We start from the raw sequence: 24,267 nt of genomic DNA, 5'->3' as shown, positions 1-24,267 counted from the left end.
AATGCAAAATTCCTCTGTAAACAGAAAAGCCTTATACTATTGTGATGTTATTAAACCCTAACAAGGGATAAGTCATTCGGTATGATCAGGAGCTTCAGAATCAATGTGGGAGGCAAAAAATACAGGAGTTTCCTTCAGCACAAGAGATTATAAATCAGTGTCATCCACACCTGTGGCCGTGTGCAGCAGCACCAGAACAAAGGCCAGTGGTATGCCCTTCATGGGAAACCTTCCTGCCAAAAAAAAAAAAAAAATATATATATATATATATATAAACACTGCAAGAGTCTGGACCTCTTAAAACTCAGATTTACAATTTCTCACAAAGGAGTATAACCCTCATTCTCCCCTCCCTCAAGGTGTCTCTTCAAGGAGAAGAGACTTCAAGGAGATGGCAACCCACCACATCTGATGTCTGAAAAAGGCCAAGTAGACAATACAAGGTAGTCACGGTCTTTGCTAACCCCAAGGCCTCTAGTGGCCCTGAAGAAAGCATTTCTACTAGCACAGGGGAATTAACCCTGATTTCAGTGTGTTAGGGGATAAGGGGAAGGTGAAGATATGGGAGCAAGGAATACAGAGTTACTTTCTCCAGAAATTTGGTGGAGAACAGAAGACGAAACAGAGCTGATAATATTGATTTTCATGAGAAGTCAGATGGCTGCTTAAAGGGAAGGGGCTGAAGAAACAGAGAAGGAGGTAAAGGATGGGAACAGCTGCTGTGGGAATTGATACAGACAGGAAACTGGCTAGATTTTCTGAAAAGGCTGTCCCAGCAGCACTGAGAGGCTCAGCATTAAGTTATCATAACTTGGTAACAACACCAACCAGCTGGGCTCTGCGGCTCTCTCTAACAGTGCCAGGCAGCCCTCGAGAGCAGGACGCAGAATTAGAGACACTAGAATCTCTTTGGGTGGGGCCAGCCTGAAGTCAGGAGCACTGAGCAGCTGCTGAACATGATTGCAAAGGCACAATGTGGGCTCCCAGATGGGCAAAAGAAGGAAGCCCTTGGGAGGCAGGTGGATCGGGAGGACAGGGAGGCATTGGCTAAGGATGGGAACGCGGATTTGCAGCAGGTCTCATGAGAATGACATGGTAAGAGAAGCAGCAGCTCCAAGTCATGGTTAGAGAGGAGCATTTCCAGTGGGAGTTTAGGTGGGACAGTTTTGGGCAGTGGAAAACTCCTAGGTGCGGCTCTGGGCCGGGCTGCTGGGGAGAAGGGGAGAGGTGGGAGGAGGTGGAGGCTGCTGGAGCTGCAAAGGTGGAGGATCTCCAAGGACAGGATTTCAGCAGACTGAACACGGAAAGTGCCTACAGTGCTGGGCAGAGGCAGGTGGAGGAGAGGCTGAGAACTAGGGGAGGAGCCTGCCAAGAAGGCGGCCTGTGAGAAGGGAGTTGTGGGAAACAGGTTGGTGAGGCAGGAGCTGGGCTGATCAGACAGGTCACTGGGCCAGGCTGGAGCTGGAACTTTAATCCACAGGCAGTGGGAGTTTTGAATTTGGGCAGTCACAATCTGAGCTGTGCTTGGGAAGAGTGAGTCTGCAGGGGCCAGTACTGGACTGGAGGGGAGGAAAGGCCAAGAGAGCTCAGAGGCTGGCAGGTGTGATCACTTGGGTAAGAAATCAGCCAGTCCCTGAACCAAAGTGGGACAGTGGGGGCGAAGAGCAGGGGACAAGCATGAAGAGAACTGCAAAGGAAGGTGTGATTGCATGTGGGAGGAAGAAAGGAGATGGGCCTGGAGTCCCAGCTACTCGGGAGGCTGAGGCAGTAGAATTGCTTGAGCCCTGGAGGCAGAGGTTGCAGTGAGCTGTGATCATGCCACTGCACTCCAGCCTGGGCAACAGAGCGAGATACTGTCTCAAAAAAAAATAGTAATAATAATAATACCGTCTGATAAGAGACATTTACCATCTAGTTTCTCTTAAGGAGACCATCTAGTCTCCTGTTACTTGGAGGCTTCATTTAGGTAACACGAACCTTAGCTTCCACAACCTCTTTTTTCTTAACTCAAACATTTCTTTATGCCAACTTAAACTCTTCAGGCAAAGCTTAACTCTTTCAACCAATTGCCAATCAGAAAATCTTTGAATCCACCTATGTCCTGGAAGCCCCCATGCCTGCCCACCCCCATACCTTACATGTATTGATTCATGTCTTTGCCTATAATTTCTGTCTCTCCAAAATGTATAAAACCAAGCTATAACCCAACTACTTTGGGCACATGTTCTCAGGACCTCCTGAGGCTGTGTCACAGGCCATGGTTACTCTTATTTAGCTCAGAATAAACCTCTTCAAACATTTTACAAAAGTTGGGGTTTTTTTGTTCTTTGTTTTTTGTCAGCAGCTTCCATGCCTTCTCTGAGCACACCACCCTTCAGTCACTGCCACGTGTTCAGCTAGTGGAAGATCCCTGAACCCAGTCCTTTTGGGTTTTTATGGCAGCTTCATCATGTAGGCACAGTTGATGAAATCATTGGCCATTGATGAGTGAGTTAACCTTCAGCCCTTCTCTCCTCCCTGGAAACTGGCTTGGCCTCTCAGGCAGCAGCCTTCATCCTGAAGCTGCCTATGGGCTGCCAGACACCAAGCATCTTATCAGCATGCAAAAGACACTCTTATCACCCTGGAGATTCCAAGGGGAGAAGACCAAATATATATATTTCACAATATCAGATTACTTCAATGGGGTCATGGGGCTCAAGAGAGAGGTACAGGCCAGAAATAGAAATGTGGAGAGTCATCTTCATGAGGGTGACAGGCAAATATAACTGAGATTTCCTGAGAAAGCAGGCCTCACAGAAACAAAAGGAGTTGGAGACAAACCTCAGACACCAAATATGTACTACAGAAAAGAAAAATAAAGCATAAGACTCTTAAAAATTAATCAGAAAAGTTGTGCCATACCCGTACCTCACCCCATATACAAAAATTAATCAAAATGGATGAAAGACCTAATTGTAAGAGCTGAAACTAAAAACTCCTAGAAGAAAATGTAGGGCAAAAGCTTCATGACAGTAATTTGGTCAGGATTTCTTGGATATGACACCAAAGCCACAGGAAACAAATGGAAAAACAGACAAATTTGAGTTCATCAAAATTTAAAACTTTTGTGCAACAAAGAACACTATCAACACAATAGAAAGATAACCCATAGAATGAGAGAAAATATTTCCAAATCCCATATCTGACAAAGAGTTAGTATCCAGAATATACAGAGAACTCTTAAAAGTCAACAAAAACAAAACAAAAAACCTGATTTGAAAATGGGCAAAGGACTGGAATAAACATTTCTCTAAAGAAGACTTATGAGTGGACAATAAGCACAGGAAAAGATGCTTAACATCACTAATCATTAGGGAAATCCCAATCAAAATCACAACGAGATGCCACCTCACACCCATTAGGATGCCTACTATAAAAACAAAAAATAAGTATGATGAGGATGTGGAGAAAATTCAACCCTTGGACATTGCTAGTAGGAATATAAAATGGTACAACTACTTGAAAACAATAGGACAGTTCCTCAAAAAAGTAAAAATAGAATTACCATTTGACCCAGTAATTTCACTTCTGGGTATACCACATACCCAAAAGAATTAAAGCATGATCATGAAGAAATAGATACGTATATCCATAGTGGCATTATTCACAATAGCTGAAAGTTAGTAGTAACCTGTGTCCATTGATGAGTGAACAGATACACAAATGTGGTCTATATATACAATGGAATATTATTTAGCCATAAAAAAGAAGGAAATTCAGACATACATTACGACATGGATGAACCTTGAAGACATTATGCTAAGGGAAATAAGACAGTCACAAAAGGACAAATACTGTATGATTCCACTCATATGAGACACTTAGGTAATCAAATTCATAGAGACAGAAAGCAGAATGGTGGTTGCCAAGGGCTGAGGGGAGGGGAGAATTGTCAGCTATTGTTGAATGGGTAGAGTTTCAGTTTTACAAGATGAAAAAAGTTCTGGGGATGAATGTTGGTGATGGCTGCACAAAAATGTATTGCCACTGAACTGTGCACTTAAAGATGGTTAAAATGGTCAATTTTATGTTAGAAAAAGTTGTGTCACAAAAGGCAAGGGGATAGTTCAAGAAGTAGAAGGAGGCGATTAACGGTTGCTGGGCACTTATTATGTTTTACATGTGTTTTCTCATATAGCCTTTACCCCAGCCCTATGAGATAACAACAATCATTATTATTACTCTTATTTCATAGGTGAAGAATCAGAGGTTCCAAGATACAAGATCACACAATAAGTCATGGGTAGTGTTAAGTGTCATGGGTACTCAGGAAGGTTTTTTCTTCCAAAAAGACTTTAAATCAGAATGGCCAAGTCTGCCCTAACCTTGGCAGTGAGGCTGGTTTCAGCCTGTCCCTGATCTGCTGGTTTGTGGTGAGAGAGTGAGCAGCTCCTCTAAGACATGATGAGCACAGGATGTAATACATTCCTTAGGCCTGAGATGGTTGTGACTCACAGATGGGAGAGACCCTAGTCTTCCTTTACGTTTTTCATCCCCAAGATTTCACAGTTCCTTACCTGAGGAAGTCATGTCACTTTCCACTCAAAAGCCTCCTGTGGCTTTGCATCTCATGCAGAGTAAAAGCCCAAGTCCTTTCATGAGTTCCAAGGCCCAACCCCACTCTCTCTCTGGCCCATCTCTTACCACCCCCAGCCTGGCTCCTTCCAGCTACATAGGTCTCCTTGCTGTTTCCACAACATCCTGAGCACACTTGCTTGTCAGCACCTCTGTACCTGCTGCTTCTTTGCCTAGCATTCACTCCCCTCTAAGAACTGCACACTCATCACCTTGCTCCTTTAGGTCTCTGCTCAAATGTCACCATCTTCTAGAAGCCTTCCCAGGACATCCTATATCAAACAGCAACCTACTCTCCTCTCCCTGCCCTGCTGTATCTTCTACCTAGGATATACACACACACACACACACACACTCCCCACACATTTGTTTATTGTCTCTCTTTTTCTCTCTCTCTCTCACTGATAAGAACATAAACTCCAAGAGGACAAGGATTTTGTCTGTTTTCTTTTTTTTGTTTTCGACCCAGAGTCTTGCTCTGTTGCCCGGGCTGGAGTGGAGTGGCGCGATCTTGGCTCACTGCAACCTCCACCTCCTGGGTTCAAGCAGTTTTCCTGCCTTAGCCTCCTGAGTAGCTGGGATTACAGGCACCCACCACCACGCCTGGCTAATTTTTGTATTTTTAGTAGAGACAGGGTTTCACCATGTTGGCCAGGCTGGTCTCGAACTTCTGACCTCAGGTGATTTGCATGCCTCAGCTTCCCAAAGTGCTGGGATTACAGACGTGAGCCATCGTGCTCGGTTTGTCTGTTTTCTTTACTGCTATGTCCCTAGCACCTGGCATGTAGCAGGCACTTAAAATGATTTTTTTTTTTTTTAAGCAGAGTCTTACTCTGTTGCCCAGGCTGGAATGCAGATGTGTCATCTCATCTTGCTACAGCCTTGACCTCCCAGGCTCAAGCAATCCTCACATCTCAGCCTCCCAAGTAGCTGGGACTACAGGTGCATTCCACCACACCAGACTACTTTTTTGTATTTTTTTGTAGAAATGGCATTTTGCCATGTTGTCCAGGCTGGTCTCAATCTCTTGAGCTAAAGCAGTCTACTCACCTTGGCCTCCCAAAGCGCTGGGACTACAGGAGTGAGCCACCATGCCTGGCTGAAAATGATTTTTTGAATGAATTAATAATTGCGAAAAGTTTAACTCAGGGATGGCAATTTAAAATATAAGGGTAAATGGAAACAGTTTGGTGGTTCCTCAAAAAGTTGAATTACCATATGACTCAGCAATTCCACTCCTGGTATATACCTAAAATAACTGAAAACAAAGACTCAAACTGATACTTGCACGTCAGTGTTCATCACAACATTATTCCTCTTAGCCAAAAAGCAGAAAAAAAAACAAGGGTTCCTCACTGGATGAATGGATAAACATATGCAGTACATACATAGGACAGAATATTATTCAGTCCTAAAAAGAAGGAAATTCTGGCATATGTCACAGATGAACCTTGAGGACATCAGGCCAAGTGAATAAGCCAGCCACAAATACTGTATAATTCCACTTAAACGAGGTACCTAATAGTTAAACTCCACAGACAGAAAGTAGAATGGTGGTAGGCAGGGGCTGGGGGTGGGGAGGAGAGGGGAGTAACTGATTATGGGTACAGAGTTTCATTTTTGCAAGATGGAAAACCTTCTGGAGATGAATGATAGTAATGGGTATACCACAATGTAAATGTACTTCATGATACCAAATTATACATTTTAAAATGGTTAAAATTTTATGTTATGTATATTTTACCACATTTTGCTTGAAAAAAACCTCAAACTCAATTCAGTTACTGGAAAAGTTTTAATTATGACTGGAATAACTTGGATATGTAAATCTACTTTTTTCAACTGTAAGTTTTATAAAATTTAAATACAGATTAAGTATTTCTGACTAAAATTTAGCATCTGAATTGAGATGCTCTATAAAACACACACCAGATTTCAAAAACTTAGTATGAAAAAATGTAAAATAGCTTTAAATAATTTCACAGTGATTACATGCTGAAATAATAATAATTTGGATATATTTGGTTAAATATATTATTAAGATTGAAAAAGAAAAGAATGAAATTCCAACACATGCTACCATGTGGACAAACCTCAAAAATATTATGCTAAGTGAAATAAACCAAACACAAAAAGACAAAGACAATATGATTCCACTTACATGAAATATTACAAACAAATTTACACAAACAAAAAGATGAGAGGGTACCAGGGGCTGAGGGAAGAAGGGAAGAGGGAGTTTTTGCATAATGGTCGCAACGTTTCTATTTGGCGTGAGGAAAAATTTTGGAAACAGGAAGTGGTGATGGTTGTACGTCATCCAGAATGTAATTAATGCCGCTGAATTAATTAATTGTACACTTAGAAATGGTTGAGATGACAAATTTGTTAAACATATTTTACCACAATTTAAAAAGACACATTGGGAATGCCAGGGGCAAAGAGTAAATGCAAGAGCTCATTCTCTTAAAGCTAGAGAGGAGCAACAGGGAGCTCACGTAAACATGAGCATGTTCTCCTTGGCTGGAAGGGGACATGAAACTTCCCCTGGACTTAAGTCTTATAGATTTGAACTTAAAAAAAATCTCCCCCTATATGTTCCTCAGATTTTGACAGCTGTCCCCTGCAGAAAGGGTCCTGAGAATAAAATCTTTCCACTGCAGATTTCCCATAGACCACCCTTTGGTATAGCTCGCTACCCTGTATTTACATCTCTTAAGACTATAAGACCGATAGCAGGAGGTGTAGAATATGCCAGGTTGCAGTGAAATCTGTCACATAGAGCCAAAGGCTCTGAGCAGCCTCTGAAATTATAATAGACTCGGTTTATCTTTCTAAGAAGCTGCATAGAAGTTTGAAATGAGTAACTTTTTAATGTAATATAATTATAATACATAAAAATATATGTATATACTATATTTACAACTTAAGTATATATTTCTATAACTATGTATGTTATATATTTCAATATTTGTATCGGGATATATGTTAGTACATGTTACATGGAGAGCTGGTAGCTTATGGCTGACCATCCTAAGGAGACAGCCAAGTATAAAGAGATCTCCAGAGAACCTCTGACCTGCCTGTGCACTGGGAGGATGGGGTGGGGCCTCGGGAAGTTTGCACCATTAGCAGGGGGAGGAGACTGACCTCTCCTGTTCTGGGTGGTACCTGGGATTCAATGTGTGAGATGGGGGCCTGTTAATAGGAGCCTCTCTCAGTTTGCTAAGTTTTTTTCTTCCTTTTCGCCCAATACATTCCATTTTTCTCACCCTTCAAAGTGTCTTTGAGCCTAATCTTTCATGGCCATGTGGCAAGAACCCGGCTTTTACCTGAACTAAGGAGAGAGTCCTACAACACTAATATCAACTGAGAACCATGATGTCTCCCACCTTGTTTCTTGCAAAACTCATTTACTGAAAGGCCAAGTAGGAAGAGACGTAATTGCTTGAACCTGCAGACATTTGAGTCTCTTGTACACAATTTGACTTCTTCCTCAGCTCAATCATCGTCTTCCCCATTCCTTTCACAGGTGTTGACTGCTGATGAACACCCTGCACTCCAAACACCTACTAAGCATCTGCATTTGAACCTGTTATGTGAACCTGTTATGTGTTTGAACCTGAACACATGTTATGTGTCAGGCATTTTCCTAGGTGCTGGGGAATCAGCCGAGAACATATAGGCAAAAATTCCTGTGCCCATGGAGCTTACATTTTAGCAGAGTTTCTGGGAACACTTTTGCCTACATGATAAAGAGATGTATGTAGCTAGAGCAACCCCATCTACCTTCTTCCTGCTTTGAAAGCAAATGTGATGGCTGGAGCTGCAGCAGCCACCTTGTGACTACAAGGTGACAAGCATGAGGAAAACTGCACTGTCCAATTTGACAGCCACTAGCCACATGTGGCTAGTAAGCACTTGATGTGTGGCTAGACTTAACTGAGATGAGCTGTAAAATACACAGTATTTCAAAAATGTAATATACAAAAAGCAAAATATCTCAGTAATCATTTTTTATATTTACTACATGTTGAAATAGTGTGGATATATTAGGTTAAATAAAATATATTATTACAATTTCAACACGTCTTTATATTTCTAAAATGTGGCTAATAGAAAGTTTAACATTATATATGGGCTTACATTATATTTCTTTTGGGCGGCACTGGCCTAGAGAATCAGAGAATATAGCTACTGAACCTCCAGCCACTGCCTCTCTCCTCACTTCTCCTTAAAAACATAAGCCCCTGTTTGTTTTCACCTCTGGTCAGCATGTCAGTTGCCTGCAGCTGAATGCACTCTTACAAATTCAGCGCAGGAGAACAACCTGAGAATCAGGCTCAGTGAACTGCCCAGGACCTTCCCTGTGGCAGGAGGCTGAACTGAACCTGGTACTCCACCCTGTTGAGTAGGAGATAGACAGATACATTCACATCAAGTGGGACAATTATCTGGTCAAGGAATACACTGATTGCCAAGATATTTTTAATTATGGGAAAAAAACAAAGCAGAACAAGAGTCTCCAGTGAGCAAGGAAGAGGGAAGCCAGGGTTTACCTTTTAGTCTGGGAAGGAGAGCGTTAAACTGCTTCATGGTTTCCTTTCTCCCTGCCCAGAGATACACATTTATTTGGATAATCCTGGCCAGAGACTCCCTAGGGCCTTGTACAACCCTGGGTGGGCCAGGAGCTGCAAGAGGGTTTTCTTTTTTTCTCCAAGAAAAGGGAGGCTCAGTCTTCCAGCTTCACAAGCCTATTGGCTAACTTCCCGTCTCTTTTGAAAGCTCCACGGGCAGCCAGATGCTAGTCAAGGGCCAGACAGGGCTGTGGCCACCATCCCCACCCTGCAGGGACGGAATGCTTGGATGCAAACTTGGACAGATGCTTAAATAAGGAAATGAAAGGATTGTCTGGTTTTGTCTTCCTCAAACCCACCATCAAAGCTTGGAAACACCGGGGCTCACACAGTAAAGCTCCAGAAAGAAGCCCTTTGAGCCACAGAGTTCGCTCCTCTATCCCTATGCATCTTCCCTGTGCCAAGCCCTGTGCTCGGGACTTGAGATCCGGGGATGAACCAGGCATGCTCCCTGTCCTTAGGGAGCTCACCGTCAAAAGAGACAAAGCCATCAATGTGGGGCACTGATCAGCAAGATAGCAATAGGACCAGAGAATCTAGGAGCCCACTGGGGCACCAAACCCAGATTGGGGATGGAATAAGAGGAGGCAATGGGGAGGAGATGGTCAGGGAAGGCTCCCAGGAGGAGCTGATGTCTGCTTGAACTGAATCATAAAGAGAACAAGTTAGCCAGGCCAGGCCCCTGTTCAGCACTAATAGGACAGATCCTCCGTGGGCCAGGGCCCTAAAGTCTCCCATTATTTGATGAAATTTTCAAGAGAAATATAAGTGCATTTGATTTGATACACTTATAGGTGTTCTTCTCTTAAAGAACATTCACTTTTACTGATACAGCAAACTTTTTTATTTTTTTGAGATGGGGTCTTGCTCTTCACCCAGGCTGGAGTGCTGTGGCACAATCATGGCTTATTGCTGCCTTGACCTCCCAGGCTCAAGTCAGCCTCCCCACTCAGACTCCCCAGTAGTTGAGACTATAGGCATGCACCATCACACCCGGCTAATTTTTGTATTTTTTGTATAGACGGGGTATTGCCATATTGCCCGGGCTGGTCTCGAATTCCTGGGCTCAAGGGACCCGCCCACCTAGGCCTCCCAAAGTGCTGGGGTTATAGGAGTGAGAAATGGGGACTGACAAACCTCTTAATGAAACGATGTACATGGAACTGTGTTGTGAGCTGTAAAGCACCACGCAAATGTTTGGTGGTGGTAATAAAACTGTTGTTGTTACAAGGATGGCAGTAATCCCTGCCACTTCACTGCTGGACTGCTCTTCACTCAGTGGCCCCATTCAAGGTCACCTAGTCCACGCTGCAGGACTCAGAGGGTGTCTATCAATGCCCACTCAGCAAAGCCCGGGAAATCTAAGTAGGCAATGTCTTACTGCACTCTCTTTTTAAAGAAGGACTCTTCTTGGTACTCCCTTGCACTATTGGTGGGAGTATCCACTCCAGGGAGGAGAATCTGACAATGCCTATAATTTTTAAATGTAGCACGCATACGCTTTGTCTCACAATTTCACATGTATACAAACAAGTGTGGTTAAGGAAATGGACTGCAGCACTGTTTAAAATGGCAATAGACTGGAAATAAGCTAAGCTAAAGAAATTGTGCTATAGACGGTGTGGTGGCTCATGCCTGTAATTCCAGCACTTTGAGAGGCCGTGGCAGGCAGATCATGAGGTCAGGAGTTTGAGACCAGCCTGGCCAACATGGTGAAACTCCATTTCTACTAAAAATACCAAAGTTAGCCGGGCATGGTGGCTCACGCCTGTAGTCCCAGCTACTTGGGAGGCTGAGGCAAGAGAATCACTTGAACCTGAGAGGCGGAGGTTGCAGTGAGCTGAGATCGTGCCACTGCACTCCAGCCTGGGTGACAGAGCAAGATTCCATCTCAAAAATAAATAAATAAATAAAAGAAATGGTGCTATTGTGCTGTAGCCATAAAATGAGAAACCATAAAAGACATGAATAAAAGAGTTACATCCACACCTACTGAGATAAAGCAATCTCAAAGATATATTTTTCAGTGAAAAAGTTCAGAACCAGTGTAGAAAAAATGTGTGTAGATTTTTTTTTCCCATTAAGAAAATAAAGGGGGCAGTGCATGCATCCGTAACACACATCCACAAACATGCAGAGATTTTCAGGAAGGTAACAAAAGAAATGGGAGAGTACTTGCCTCTAGGAAGGAAAACTGGGGGAATGGAGAAAAGAAACTTCTTCCACACTAAATTTTCTTTCCTTTTTTTAAAATTAGCTTGGCTTAGGCTCAAATCCACACTGTCTTGTCTTGTCTTTTTTTTTTTCTCTCTTTTCTTTTCTTTCTTTCTTTCTTTTTTTTTTGAGACAGGATCTTGCTCTGTTGCCCAGGCTAGAGTACTCTGGTGCAATCATAGCTCACTGCCGCCTTGACCTCCTGGGCTCAAGCGATCCTCCCACCTCAGCCTCCCACGTAGCTGGGACCACAGGCATGGTGGGGTGCACCACCCTCAGCTAGTGAAAACACATTGTTTTCTCACTGTGTTGGTCCCACTTGCCCGGTCTCACCCTATATTTTCTTACCCTACTTGAGTTATTTTTTATCATGAGCAGGCATTTTTTTCAAAGAAACCTTTTCTTTTCCTTATAAAGAAAAAATACATATATAAAGAAATATATATGGAAATATATAGATAAGTATGGGGGCAGAAATATATATTTATATATACATATTTAAAGAAATATATATGTGTCTATGTAAAGAAATAGATATGTGTGTAGTGTGTGCGTGGTGTTATGTATGTGTGTGGTATGTATGCATGTATACGTGTGTATAAGTGCATGTGTATGTATGTGTGTGTGGTGTGTGTATGTGTGTATATGGTGTGTGTGGGGTATGTGTGAATGTGTGTATGGTTTGTGGTGTGTGTAGTATGTGTGTGTATGTGTGTATTTGTGTATATATGTGTGTATTTGTATATATGTATGTGTGATGTGTGTATGTATGTGTGTATGGTGTGTGGCGTGTGTGTATGTGTGTGGTGTATATGTATTTGTGTATCTATGTGTGTATGTGTGTGTGGTGTGTGTATATGTGTGACTAAGTGTATGTGTATGTATGGTATATGTGTGCATAAGTGTGTGTGTGTGTGTGTGTGTGTGTGTGTGTGTATTTGCTGTAGAGACCAGGTCTCACTATGTCGCCCAATTTGGTTTCGAACTCCTGGCCCTGAGCATTCCTCCCAGCTTAGCCTCCCAAAGTGCTGGGGTTACAGGTGTGAACCATCCCACCTGGCCTAGTTTTTTCATAAAAAGACAAAAAAGTCTTTATTTAGAAATATATTTATAAAGGGAACTCAGTAAACCTGGATTAACAACTTCCTATGAGGACAGCTAAAAAGGAAAGTTTTTTTCTTCTCCATATGACATTGCTGTGAATTGGATTTACTCAAGCTCACATATAATGCCCAACACACACACTCATGCGAACCCCACACATTCCATGTGCAGCTGTGGTAACAAATGCAACCATTGGTACAACCCGACTGGCAATCCAGGCTCAGAAACATGTTCAATGTTGCAGGGCCGGCAGTCTATTGTCAGGTAAGCAGACAAATCCAGAGTTCTTTTAAGCTTTTTCTTCAACTCGCACAGAGTTTCACACCCCAGAGACCATCTTCTGCTTTATCGGTTATGACTGGAACTGCCCGTATCAGGCAAAGTGGCCCTTGAAGTGTCTGAGCCAGCACAGCCATGATGGATGACTTCAGAGGTCGGGAATGTCAGACAGGTTTATCCAGGCCAAGGGGTAGCAGTCTTTGCTCCCGGTGTCACCCCTTCCACCCCTAACACCCTTGCACCCTGCCTCGCTGCCTCCCTGTGTGATCTACGGAGGAAACTGGGGACCATAGGGCCGTCTAGCCCTCGAGCACAAACCGGGGCCTGGGCTACACACAGGGGAGGGGCCCAGGAGCAAAAGGTGTGTGGTGACCCTGCTGCATACTCACAAAATACAGTCACATCCTTCTAAAAAGGTAACGCAAGAGTTTTCATTACATACGCTGGCCTGATTCCTGCTGGTGACAAGATTCCATGAGTCATTTCCTGCGAGTTTTTATGGCAACAATGTACAAATACCCCCTGGTCTGTAATGGTACCTGTGATTACTGAGCAATCCTGTGGGGAGTGGTGGAAAGAACCCTGGACAGGACTGGGAATCAGGGGCTCATTGTTAATGGTTTCCCAGGTCCTCTGTTTGAGTACGAGACCCTCTGTTCACAGCCTGGACCAGGAGGTGTTTTCCTCCAGCCTTTCCTACCATCCATCCACTCTGTTGTCTCCGGCTTTCACCCTTTCCCCACACCCCACACACTCCTCCTTTCCCATTACAGAGCAACACACTCTCCCTAGAATATATGCACTCCCTTTAGCTGTTTCCTCAGCTCTACATGGCAAACTCCTACTCATCTGCCAAGCCCCACATCAAACCTCCTCTTCCAGGAAGCGTTCCCAGACTACCCCTGCCACAGTTAGTCATTTGCTTTTCTATCCTCCTGCAGACCAGTGTACATACCTCTCTCATAGCTCTTAAGATATTAATGATAATAAGGGCTAAATGTTTACTGATCACTTATCAGAATGCTAGACAGCCTTCCACACTTTACAAAGGTTACCTTATTTAACTCTCATGGTAACTCCATGAAGTAGCTACTCTTATTATCCTCATTTTACAGAGAATGCTACTGAGGACCAGAGATATTAAGTAACTTGCCCAAGGCTACAGAGCTATTACATAGCTAGACAAATGCCTGACACATAGCAGCTGCTCAGTAACTATTCACCTGACGAATGATTAATAAGTGAATACAGAAATAATTACATATCTGTCTTTACATAAAGCTCAAGTAAGAACCACATCTTATTCATCTTCCAAACTATCCTCTCTGTCAAATGCCTGGTAAGGTGTAGGGCACTGGAAACACCTGCTAATGAGCAAATAAACAAAAGAATGTAAGAGCAAACCAGTAAATAGAGTCCAAATCCCAGTAATGCCACTCTCTTCAGCTTTCTGGACCTCAGTTTGTGGCCTGTTAAATGCAGAGATTGCACATAACATCTGCTTAAGTTCCTTCTAGCATTAAAGATTTATATATAAAAATAACCAGAGTCCAAAATTTTGTGATTATAGCATTTCCCACACCAAATTACATATTGCAGGTTCTTCTGGGTTGTTTTCCTCGGTAACACTACTCAGTTGGATGTGACATTCGAGTCAGGTGTTACCCTAATACAGAGCCAGTATCAATCCTGAAAGAGTTCATTTGGCATGATCCTCAGTTCACCCTCATTCTTATCCAAACACAGTCACACCCAGGGAAAGAATTATTAATATTCAGTGCCAATAAAACCCTCATAAATAATCATCAATAATAAACAATAATCCCAAGTGAGTTTTTGGAACTGGCACCTGAGCCACTGCTCTCGAGAGCTCTCAGGCCACTCTGCTTGTCCCCTGACACCTCCATTAGAGCCCTTCCCTCTTCTCCAAATAGATCCTGGTCCCCAATATCTCACCACTGTCACACGCATGTGTGTATACACACACATATGGTGGCACGGAGGCAGGAGCATGGTGCTCAGCATATGGCAGGGGCTGATAAATGCTTGTGAAATGCTTAAGCCCAGACCCACTCCAGGTGGTGCTGAGATGCATCCACTTCAGCACAAAGGTCGGGGTTCTGGCTGAATTACATTTATTCTTGCTCTGCCTATGGCTAACCAGGAGCTTGGCTTTATGCCTGGTGCCTGACAAACCTGTGTCATCTGGCTTAGCATTAATGATCAGCCACATGTATGCAAATGCCCAGCATTTCTTCCTTGACTAATGCTCAGCATAAACCATGACACCAAAGGATGCCTGAACATGGTACGTGAGCAAGACAGTGTCTGTTCATGTTGGAAGAGGGGAGGACCCCTGTTCTGTGTTTTGACTCACAACAAGGAGTACAAGCACCGGCCTCATGGAGCTGGCCATTAACCACCCACACATGAATGTGATATGCCAGGGGCCTATATCATGGCCAGAACACAAATCAACACTCACTGTAGATGACACCCATTTTTTGTGTGATTTTTTCTTTCTTTCTTTCTTTTTTTTTTTTTTTTTTTTTGATGGAGTCTCGCTCTGTCACCCAGGCTGGAGTGCAGTGGTGTGATCTCAGCTCACTGCAACCTATGCCTCCTGGGTTCAAGTGATTCTCCTGCCTCAGCCTCCTGAGTAGCTGGGACTACAGGCACTTGCCACCACACCTGGCTAATTTTTTTTGTATTTTTTAGTAGAGATGGGGTTTCACCATGTTGGCCAGGCTGATCTCGAACTCCTGACCTCAAGTGATCCACCTGCCTTGGCTTCCCAAGTGCTGGGATTACAGGCGTGAGCCGCGACGCCCAGCCAAGGACACCTGTTGATTATCTGTCTCACACTCCCACATCCTTGGGGATTTGCTCCTCCCTCACATCAATCATGTGATGCTTGGAAGGGCTGCCAATCACAGTAACCAGTTCCTCTGGCTTTGGCCGTAATAAATCCAGAAGTGGGCCAATCAGAATCCTTCTCTGAGGTTTTTTTCAATATTGACCTGGAAGAGACAGATTCCAGCCTTTTGGAATGGAGCTGTAAAGATGTGAATGAGAGGCTTCGAACATGGAGGAAATGTGTTTGCAGGAGGGAAGCATGGAGCCAATAGAGAGCAAAGCATCAAAGCATCCAAGTTAAGGTCAGGACTTAAAGTGTCTGGACCTTCCTGTTAATATGAGTCAATGATCTTCCTGTTCTTTGTGGTTATTTTGAGCTGGGTTTCTGAAAAGCACAGCTCAAGTAGCCTAACACAGTCACAGTTCATACTTACAATGCATTCTCAAATGTATCTTCCACTCAGCATTCAGGCGGTTTTTACGAGATGGGTTATCTCACATGTGAAATGTCTTTGTTCCTCCTCACAAGACAGGCATAAAAATTCCTGGGCAAGAGGCACCTTACCCAGCATCCCTAACAAAAGGAGCTTTCTTTCCCTTTGTGTCTCAGAAGCCAGTGGTGACCTGCCAACCACAAGATGTGATGACTGTTCTATTTCAAGCTACCAAAGCTTGTAAAATAGAGGCTGGCCACACCAGCTAGGCAACTGGCTAGTACGTTTTGGAAGAAGGGTCTCTTCTTGGTGGTCAGCCCTCCGTTCCATCCCTCTGCTGGCTGACTCCCTGTGACAATCTGTCTTCAGATCACCAAGAGGGTCCCTCAGCAGCCACAACATGTTGGGTGTATGGGGCAATAGCATTCCCTAATAAAAACCAGAGCTCTGAAAACCCTCTGTGAGAGAACATAGTGCAACTGGGCCACCTGACTTTTATGGGACCTTTAAAAAAAAGAAGCCACCATATACAATTACTAAGAGGGATGACACTTTGGAAGCTAAAAGCTTCCCCTCCTTTAACTCTGAAGAGCCACTCAGTGAACTCTGAACCATGAAGTCACAACAACGAGGAAGGGAGGCACTGGGCAGGAGTGGCACCCAGGACATTGGTCTCACCTTCTCCTCCCCCTTCCTTTTCCCTACCTCCCCCATCTCCTCTGCCTAGCTGGAGCATGGTAGGTTATGAACAGGCACTGCCTGGATAGCTAGTCTGCTCTGGGCTGAGGCGACTGGTCTGTTTCAACCTGATGGAATGCTTTTCCTATGTCCCGCAGTGTCAGTGTGCCCCAGGCTCACAGGAGCTTGGCAGCTGTCTCCCCAGGGGCAGTGGAAAGCAGCATATCCCATGGTGGACTCGACAGCTTCTCATCACCAAAACAAAAACACAACAGTCCCGATTGCCATGGAGAGTTCAATCCTCTTGTCCTGGGATTGGCACTGGCTGGAATTCCTAGGGTTCTAGCTGAGCTACCTCCTGTGAGGTCTAAATACAGCACATTCGATTTTAACCTAAACACACAGCCTGCACCAGTGCTCAGGGCTGACAGTCCCCACGGCCACCAGGGAAGTCAGCTGAGAAGCCTGGACTCCCACCCGCCCATCTGGTGCTGGGCATTTCAGAAATGTCAGAGAAAGGCTGCGATAGCAAGCCTGTGTTCGCCGATGCTGTCTATGGCCAAATGATGGGGGATGCAACCAGTTCGTGTAGGCTTAACTATGAGTGTGGTCCTAGGTAGAGAAATGCATCCTGAGGAAGGGAGTGGGCAGGTGGAGAATGCAGGGGTATCAGGAGGAAGAGAAAGAGACAGGGAGAAAGAGGCAGTAAGGACCTAGACCTATTTCTTAGCCAATTAATCCAAAACCAGGGGATCTTTCTAAAATGTCCACACCCAGGCGAACACAACTCTGTAACTATGCCTCTCCTTGAGATTTAGGACTTAGGCCCTAGAATCAGACGGACTAAGGTTGTCCTCTAGTTGTGTGACCTTGGGCACAACTGACTTCTCAATTTCCCCATCTCTAAAATGGCCTGAAGGACTGCTGTAGCTGTTCATTGAAATCATGGACATAAAGTACCTTGTACCTAGAAGCTGCTCAACAAATAGCAGCTACTAGAAGTAGTAGTAGTGGCAGCAGGGATAATAGAAGAGGGGGTAATATCAAGCATGGGCTTCTCTCCCTCAACTTTGCCTCTGGCTTCCCTCCCTTGGACAGGGCACGAGTGGAGGGAATCTCCCAGCCAGGAAAAGCTGATGCTTAGAGACAAAGGAAACCTTTACCGGAGGAAAACAATGCAACAGTCACACCCACACCTAAGAACCTTAGAGTGCCAAAATGGCAACAGCTTCCTAACCTCCCAAATGTCAACCCACACGCCCTGCAAAGGTAAGACTAGGAGGGTTTCCCCTTACCTTGGTGTTCGTGCACGACTTCCCTCGCTTATACTCTTTGTGGGAACCACGCTTATCCAATTTGTACCACAGGGCTTTGGCTTTCCAGGTGGTCACCTTGGACTTGAGCTTGGAATAAAAGTTTCTGTGGTCCAGAGGGTCTAGGTCCAGGTGTCGTGTGAGAATGTTGAAGGCCTGGAGGGTACCTTTGCACGTGGATGCCTGGACAAAGTTCTCAAAAACCTGCCCCGCCTGGGCCTGCTTCTCATCCTCGTTTTCCCCCATGGTTCAGGAGTCGTGTGTGGCAGTGGTGTGGCGAGGACACAGGTGAACAGCATGAAGTATCTGGAGAAACGTCACACCTGTGAAAGTAGGGGGAGGCAGAGGTCAGCTTTGGACGATGAGGTTAGGGTGGGGGATGGGTGCTGAGAAGTAAAAATACAATTTCTTTAAGACATTCAAATATTAACCACACTATTTAGTGTTCAATACTAAACATAAATATTTATAACAGATATAGAATTGTGCCTTTTGGCCTGTCAATGTGGCATTGCAGGTAATCTCTTCCCCTATGCTCTGCTCCTCTTGCTGGCTGAAAAGTACCACAGATTGCACAAGGCTATGCCCTGGCTAATGCCAACAGTACCTAGTCAATCTTGCTCTAAGCCAAGTGGCTCTGCAAATAGTGACTAGGAAAAGGGAAAAAAACCCAGAAAAGTACACTACATATAGCACCATTGAAAGTCTATCATTCTCGGTGCTGCAAATTGGTTGGCTGATGTGAATATAACCCAGCCACATTACACTAAGGCACAGACAGAAAAAACTCCAGAGAACATCTCTCTAGATTTCATGACTGCCCACCTCTCTGTAGACACCCAGCTTTAAAGCCTTTCTTCATTCGTTACCAGAGAGCAGGGCTTTCCACACTATACACATGATAAACAGTCTCTTCTCAAAACTTCTGCTCTTGGTATCAGCTGGAAGCACACCATCTACCTCAGTCAGACTCACAGACAGAGAGAGACACGTGGACCTCCTCCGCCTGTGCAAAGGGGGCCTGTGCTTTGTAAGTCCAGGCTGTGAGCTATTTGGAACAAGTGCTTCGGCTGATGGAAGGGAAAAATGCGATGGGTGCTCATTCACATCCCAAAAATAGCTTGCCTGGGATTTGGCCATGGTCCTTTCTGCACCATTCTAACCTCAGACATTTCTTAGGAAAGTCATTTAAGTTTCAAAGGAACAAAAATAAAGTAGAGCTGATTTTCCAAAGCACTAGCTGTTTTTCCAGAATCCAAAGCTGACGCAAGAAAACAAATGTGGAGGAGCTGGGGCTGACCCAGCTGTCAGGAGGGCTGGAGGGGTCTCTGAGCAAGAGGGCACAGCAGACCGAGTTCCACCGATGAGGCCTGGTAAGAGGAGGTCAGCAGCACACAGAGCGCAGGCCTCACGGCAGCTCTGCGCTCCCCAGAGGGGCAGTGTTCATCGTGGACAAGTTGGAATTGTGGGACGGTTTTATAATACTAAAAGCAGAGAATGGTGTTTATCTTCCTCCTTAATCTCTTACTTATTCACTCAGCAACAATTACTGGTGCATTAGCAAGAGTCCGGCACCACTCAAGGGGCCGGGAATACGTAGGCTCAGGCCCCGCCCACAGGGGCAGATGGATTACAAGACCGCAGGCAAGTGCTTGCGGAATATGAGCCAAGGGCATGGAAGCCCAGAGCAGGCGGTGTCCAACAGAGCCTCGAGGAGTCCAGAGGGGCCACAAGAGAGAAATCTCAAGAAAGCTTCCATTTTAGGAATGAGATTTATTTTAATAGAAGACTGGGCAGTGGACATTCCAGGCCATGGAAATACCCACACAGGGATGTGAGTGTAGAAAGAGCGGGACAGTGGTGGAATGACAGCAAGTTCAAGGTTCAGGATTCGTGAGGAGGTGCGGTGGGGATGTCCAGCGCACGTGGTGGCAGGTGTCCCCTCCAGGCCAAGGAGGGGGACTGGCCTCTCCAGTGGGTGGTGAGGAGCAGAAGACAGAGGAGCAGGAAGAGACAAGTCTTTGGGAAGATGATAGGGCAGCAGTGGACTGGAGGAGGAGGCTGGAGGCAAGGAGGCAGCTAAGGGGCTGTCCAGGCAGCAATGAGAGGAGCTGGAAGAGAAGGGGGAAGAACAGCACATGCAAAGGAGCATAGGAGCCCACTGGGCACCACCTGCCAGGAGGAGCCTGCTGGGGCTGGCGAGGTCTCAGACACTGGATGCCCAGACTTGGGGGTGACAGGATCCCAGCAACTTTGTAGGGCCCTACCCGACCTTCCCTCTTTCCTGGAGAGCTTCCGAGGTGCCTGGCACTATGCTTGGCTGAAGGGAGACTAGCACTCATTCCCTGCTCAGGCCTGGCCAGCTTCCCTGCCCTACCCAGGCTGGGTCCTCCATGAGGCCTTACCCAGTGACCCCGGTCTATGACACTCAGCAACTTCAGTAGACTGGGGAAGGCGGCTCTGTGCCCTGCCTGGTGCGACAAGCATGGATTCCTTCACAGATCCTCTCTGGGCTCTGTGAGCGTCCACTGTGCTTACTTGGGCATGACTCACATAAACACTGCCTCCTACTATGTCTCCACTTTCCCCATGTGCAATGTTGCCACCCAGAGAGCATAAACAGAGGGAAGGACTCATTTGCTTTGCAGAGCGTATTAACATTCTCAGTCTTTATCTATCTTTGGAACCACTTCTGTGCCCAGCATTGAACAAAGGCTGCAGTGGCTGGCCGAAAAACACAAGGCTATTTGAACTTGCCTGCTACACTACAGTCTTTTCTGAGGACAGGCAAGCAGCACAGAGAAAACTGTAAGGCTTCAGAGCTATTGCCTCACACAAGCCACTTCTGATTCTCAGTTTCCTTACTGTAACAGACAAATTATAATCTCATCCTTGCAGGGTAGCTGTGAAGGGCAAGAAACGTGGATGACGGCAGAGCCAGGTCCCGGCAGGCACTCAGTAGATGTGGTAACGCATGCTGCATCTACCACAGGAGGCAGATTTGTACCTGGGGAAATGTACCAGTTTAGAAAATAGTCTTGTAAATCAGTTCTCCAAGTTGCCAGCTCCTCCTTGTCTAAAATTATGAACAGTTTAGAGGCATCAAGCCAGACAATAATTTACAAACTGGAAGAAGCTGTCTCCTCCGCACCCCAGTGGCCACCCCTCCTCCCCTAGAAGAAGAATGAACAACTTCGTCTTCGGGCTCCAGTGGAAAAAGAGCTAAAGGCGGTGCTGAGGGCTGGATAGGCGTGGGAGCTCCAGGAACCAGCCCTTATCTAGAGTGAGATAAGGGGAGGTGGAAGGAGATGGTTTGACGGGAGAAGATAAGCGCAGCTTGGATATGTAGCCCAGCAGCCTGTACCAGGCTCAGACTTGCCACCCTGGACCTAAACACCCGTCTCACCCTTTACAACTGGCTTTCCAAGTTAGGTCGTAGACCTTAAAAATGACTCTAACACCCATGGCGGGTAGCTTTCCTCGTGGGATTAACATCAGAATATTTAGAGTCAGGGCAACCTGAGTGTGAATCTGCTCTCAACACTTGCTAGTCGTGTGACCCTAGGCAAGTTACCTCATCCATCTTGGCCTCAGTTTTCTCATGCGTGAAATAGGGATAATACAGGCTTCCCTCAGTAACCACGGGAGATTGGTTTCAGGATCCCATGCAGATACCAAAATCCGTAGATGCTCAAGTCCCTTATATAAAATGATGTCATGTTTGCATATAACTTACACACATTCTCTCGTATACTTTAAATCATCTCTAGATTACTTATAATACCTAATACAAGTGCTATGTAAATACTTACATTGCATTGTTTAGGAAATAATGACAGTAAAAAAGTCTGTACATATTCAGTACAGATGAAATCATCTGTTTTTTTTTTCCTGAATATTTTCAATCCACAGTTGGTTGTATCTGTGATGTGGGACCAATGGATGCAGAGGGCTACCTGTTCTCCTCACTTCATGGGGCTCTAAGGAATCAGTGAGATCATGTATGTGATAACCAATACTCATTACGATTCTTCAAACAGCCCAAACATCATCACATCAAAAGGAAGGGCAAAAGAAACATCATTCAAGACTACTGAGACTAGCTTTCTGGGTCAAGGAGTTATATACAGGTTGAGTATCCCTTATCCAAAATGCTTGGGACCTGAAGTGTTTTGGATTTCTATTTTTTCCTTTTTTTTAGAATATGTCCATCATACTTACTTGGTTGAGCATCCCAAATCCCAAAAATCCAAAATCCAGAAGACTCCAGTGAACACTTCCTTACAGCATCATGTCAGCACTCAAAAAGCTTCAAATTTTGGAGCATTCTAGATTTCAGTTTAGGTATAGTCAACCTGTATACTTTAAAACTAGAGGACAAGGGCCTTCCATTTAGAAGGTCTGAGTTCAAACTCACTTCCTCTTTGTGTAGACTTGGACAACTCATTTATTTTTTGGGTTTTAGTTTCCCATGTATAACTAGGGAACCTCATAGAAAGTAGTTTTGGTAATGAACTGAAAACATACAGAATTCAGGACAGTGCTGGGAATGAACTGGGAAGGGCTGACCTAGCACTCAGAAGAACTCAGTGATTCTGAGCTTCAAACCTTTATTCCAGAGAACTGGAGTACAAAACCTTTGGTGGCTATCCTTCCCCTCACCCCAAAAGAAGGTAGTCAGGATTTTTTTTTTTTTTTTTATCAGAGGATCCTGGTAACTAGCTCTTATTAAAGTTTTCCTTGTTAACCACCACCCAGCTGTTGCCTTTTTGAGGTTTGATATGCAATAGAAATAAAACCAACTAGCCAGAAATATGAGGCTTTCTGCATTTTCTGGGAAGAAACAAGATGTGATGCTTTAAGTTTCCAAGAATAGCTTTGAAGCAATTTGGTTTTTGCCAAGTGGAGTCTCTTATTTGTGGTTCTTCTGCTCCCCTGCCTATGTGACTTCATGAGTCACAAAGCAACTTCCTTTCCCTGCCTCTAGCTGCTAAAAATTATAATTTAGGGCCCCGGATTGCAGGCAACAGAATTGGTAATGGGCTAAGCCCACAAAATCTGAGAGTCAAGCTCAAGGTTTATGCAGAGTCCCTGAGCACCTCTCCAAATGAGAGGAGGAGCCTCCCCATCCCGATCTGCAGGTGCCCTCAAATTTAGGACTCCGATGCCTCTTGCCTTCCCTGAGCCTCTTCTCCCAAATGGCATATCAGACAGTGCAACCAGGGTTTTGATAAATTATGGAGTTTATACAAACTTAAGGAGAGATGGGGGTGGGCACTAGGCAGAACCTTCCCACAAAGCAGCAGTTTGCCCAGGAGAAAAGCTCATTTTTCAACCCACCCTTGAGGCTCACAGACAAAATCTGTTTCAAGGTCAATGCAATCCAAAAACAAAACCCATGTATACTGCCAAGCAGCCCTGTTCAAACTTACCCTCTCCCAGCTCTACGTCACTAAGGAGCTCTGGAGGAAGGCCCAGGTTCCTTGGCAATGAAGTGGGGTGTTCACCCCACACTCGCAGGGTGCTCAGGAAACTAAAAAGCTCCAGCTCTAACTCTCGCACACAGAAGACCTTCAGTTATGGCCATCTGAATCCAACACCTGAGATGAGGCAGGAGCCAGCCAGGGGCTCAGCAGTACGAGATGCCTTCCACACCTGGTGCATCCCCACAGAGCCCACCATGGGCAGGAACACCTGGCTCCCAGGTGGGGCCTACAGACCCCATCTTCCCACCTGGCCCAGGTAGGGCTGGCTTTCCACCTACCAGGGCACTAGGCACCCAATTTAACCAAAAGGAGCACTTCCAGGGTTGGGAAGGGACTGAGAGGGCCACCTTGTCTTCTTGGTAATCTCCTTCCATCCAGGTGTCCCCAGCCTTGCCTCGGTCACTTCCACAAACAGAGGAGCGTGTACTGCCTCCTGGGGCTGCCTGCTCCACCCTTGCCTCCTCTGGAAGACAGCCTCAGTGAAATAATTCTTCTTAGTCATTCCCCAGAAAGATAAGTTCCACTTCTCCAAAGCCTTCTCTATTGCTCCTGGGTGTTGCCTTGAGATCACCTCCAGGAAGCCAAAGCCGCTTTCCATGCACACTGAAGGCACACATGGAGAGTCCTCTTATACATGCTGTCTGAAACC

At 45.1% G+C, this 24,267-nt stretch overlaps 1 protein-coding gene across 22 annotated transcripts in view; it reads right to left on the bottom strand.

Moving 5' to 3' along the window:
• Positions 1-24,267, bottom strand: part of MICAL2 (microtubule associated monooxygenase, calponin and LIM domain containing 2) — a 254,029-nt gene that overhangs the window by 182,483 nt on the left and 47,279 nt on the right. For 21 of the 22 annotated variants that reach the window (XR_004069309.3, XR_004069312.3, XR_004069308.3 and 18 more), the window contains one exon: positions 18,115-18,455. Coding sequence is in view for 15 of the 22 variants with exons in the window: in XM_055356264.2 (XP_055212239.1) it covers positions 18,115-18,378 (264 nt within the window). In the remaining 7 variants the exon portion in view is untranslated. Of the gene's footprint in view, positions 1-18,114; positions 18,456-18,957; positions 19,617-24,267 lie in introns of those variants that run through there. The other variant, XR_008669853.2, reaches the window with a different exon arrangement.

Source organism: Gorilla gorilla, chromosome 9 (assembly GCF_029281585.2).
Source record: "Gorilla gorilla gorilla isolate KB3781 chromosome 9, NHGRI_mGorGor1-v2.1_pri, whole genome shotgun sequence".
NCBI classification, from domain to species: Eukaryota; Metazoa; Chordata; class Mammalia; order Primates; family Hominidae; genus Gorilla; species Gorilla gorilla.
Note: the sequence above shows the minus strand (reverse complement) of the source record. Positions and strands in the feature narration are given on the sequence as shown.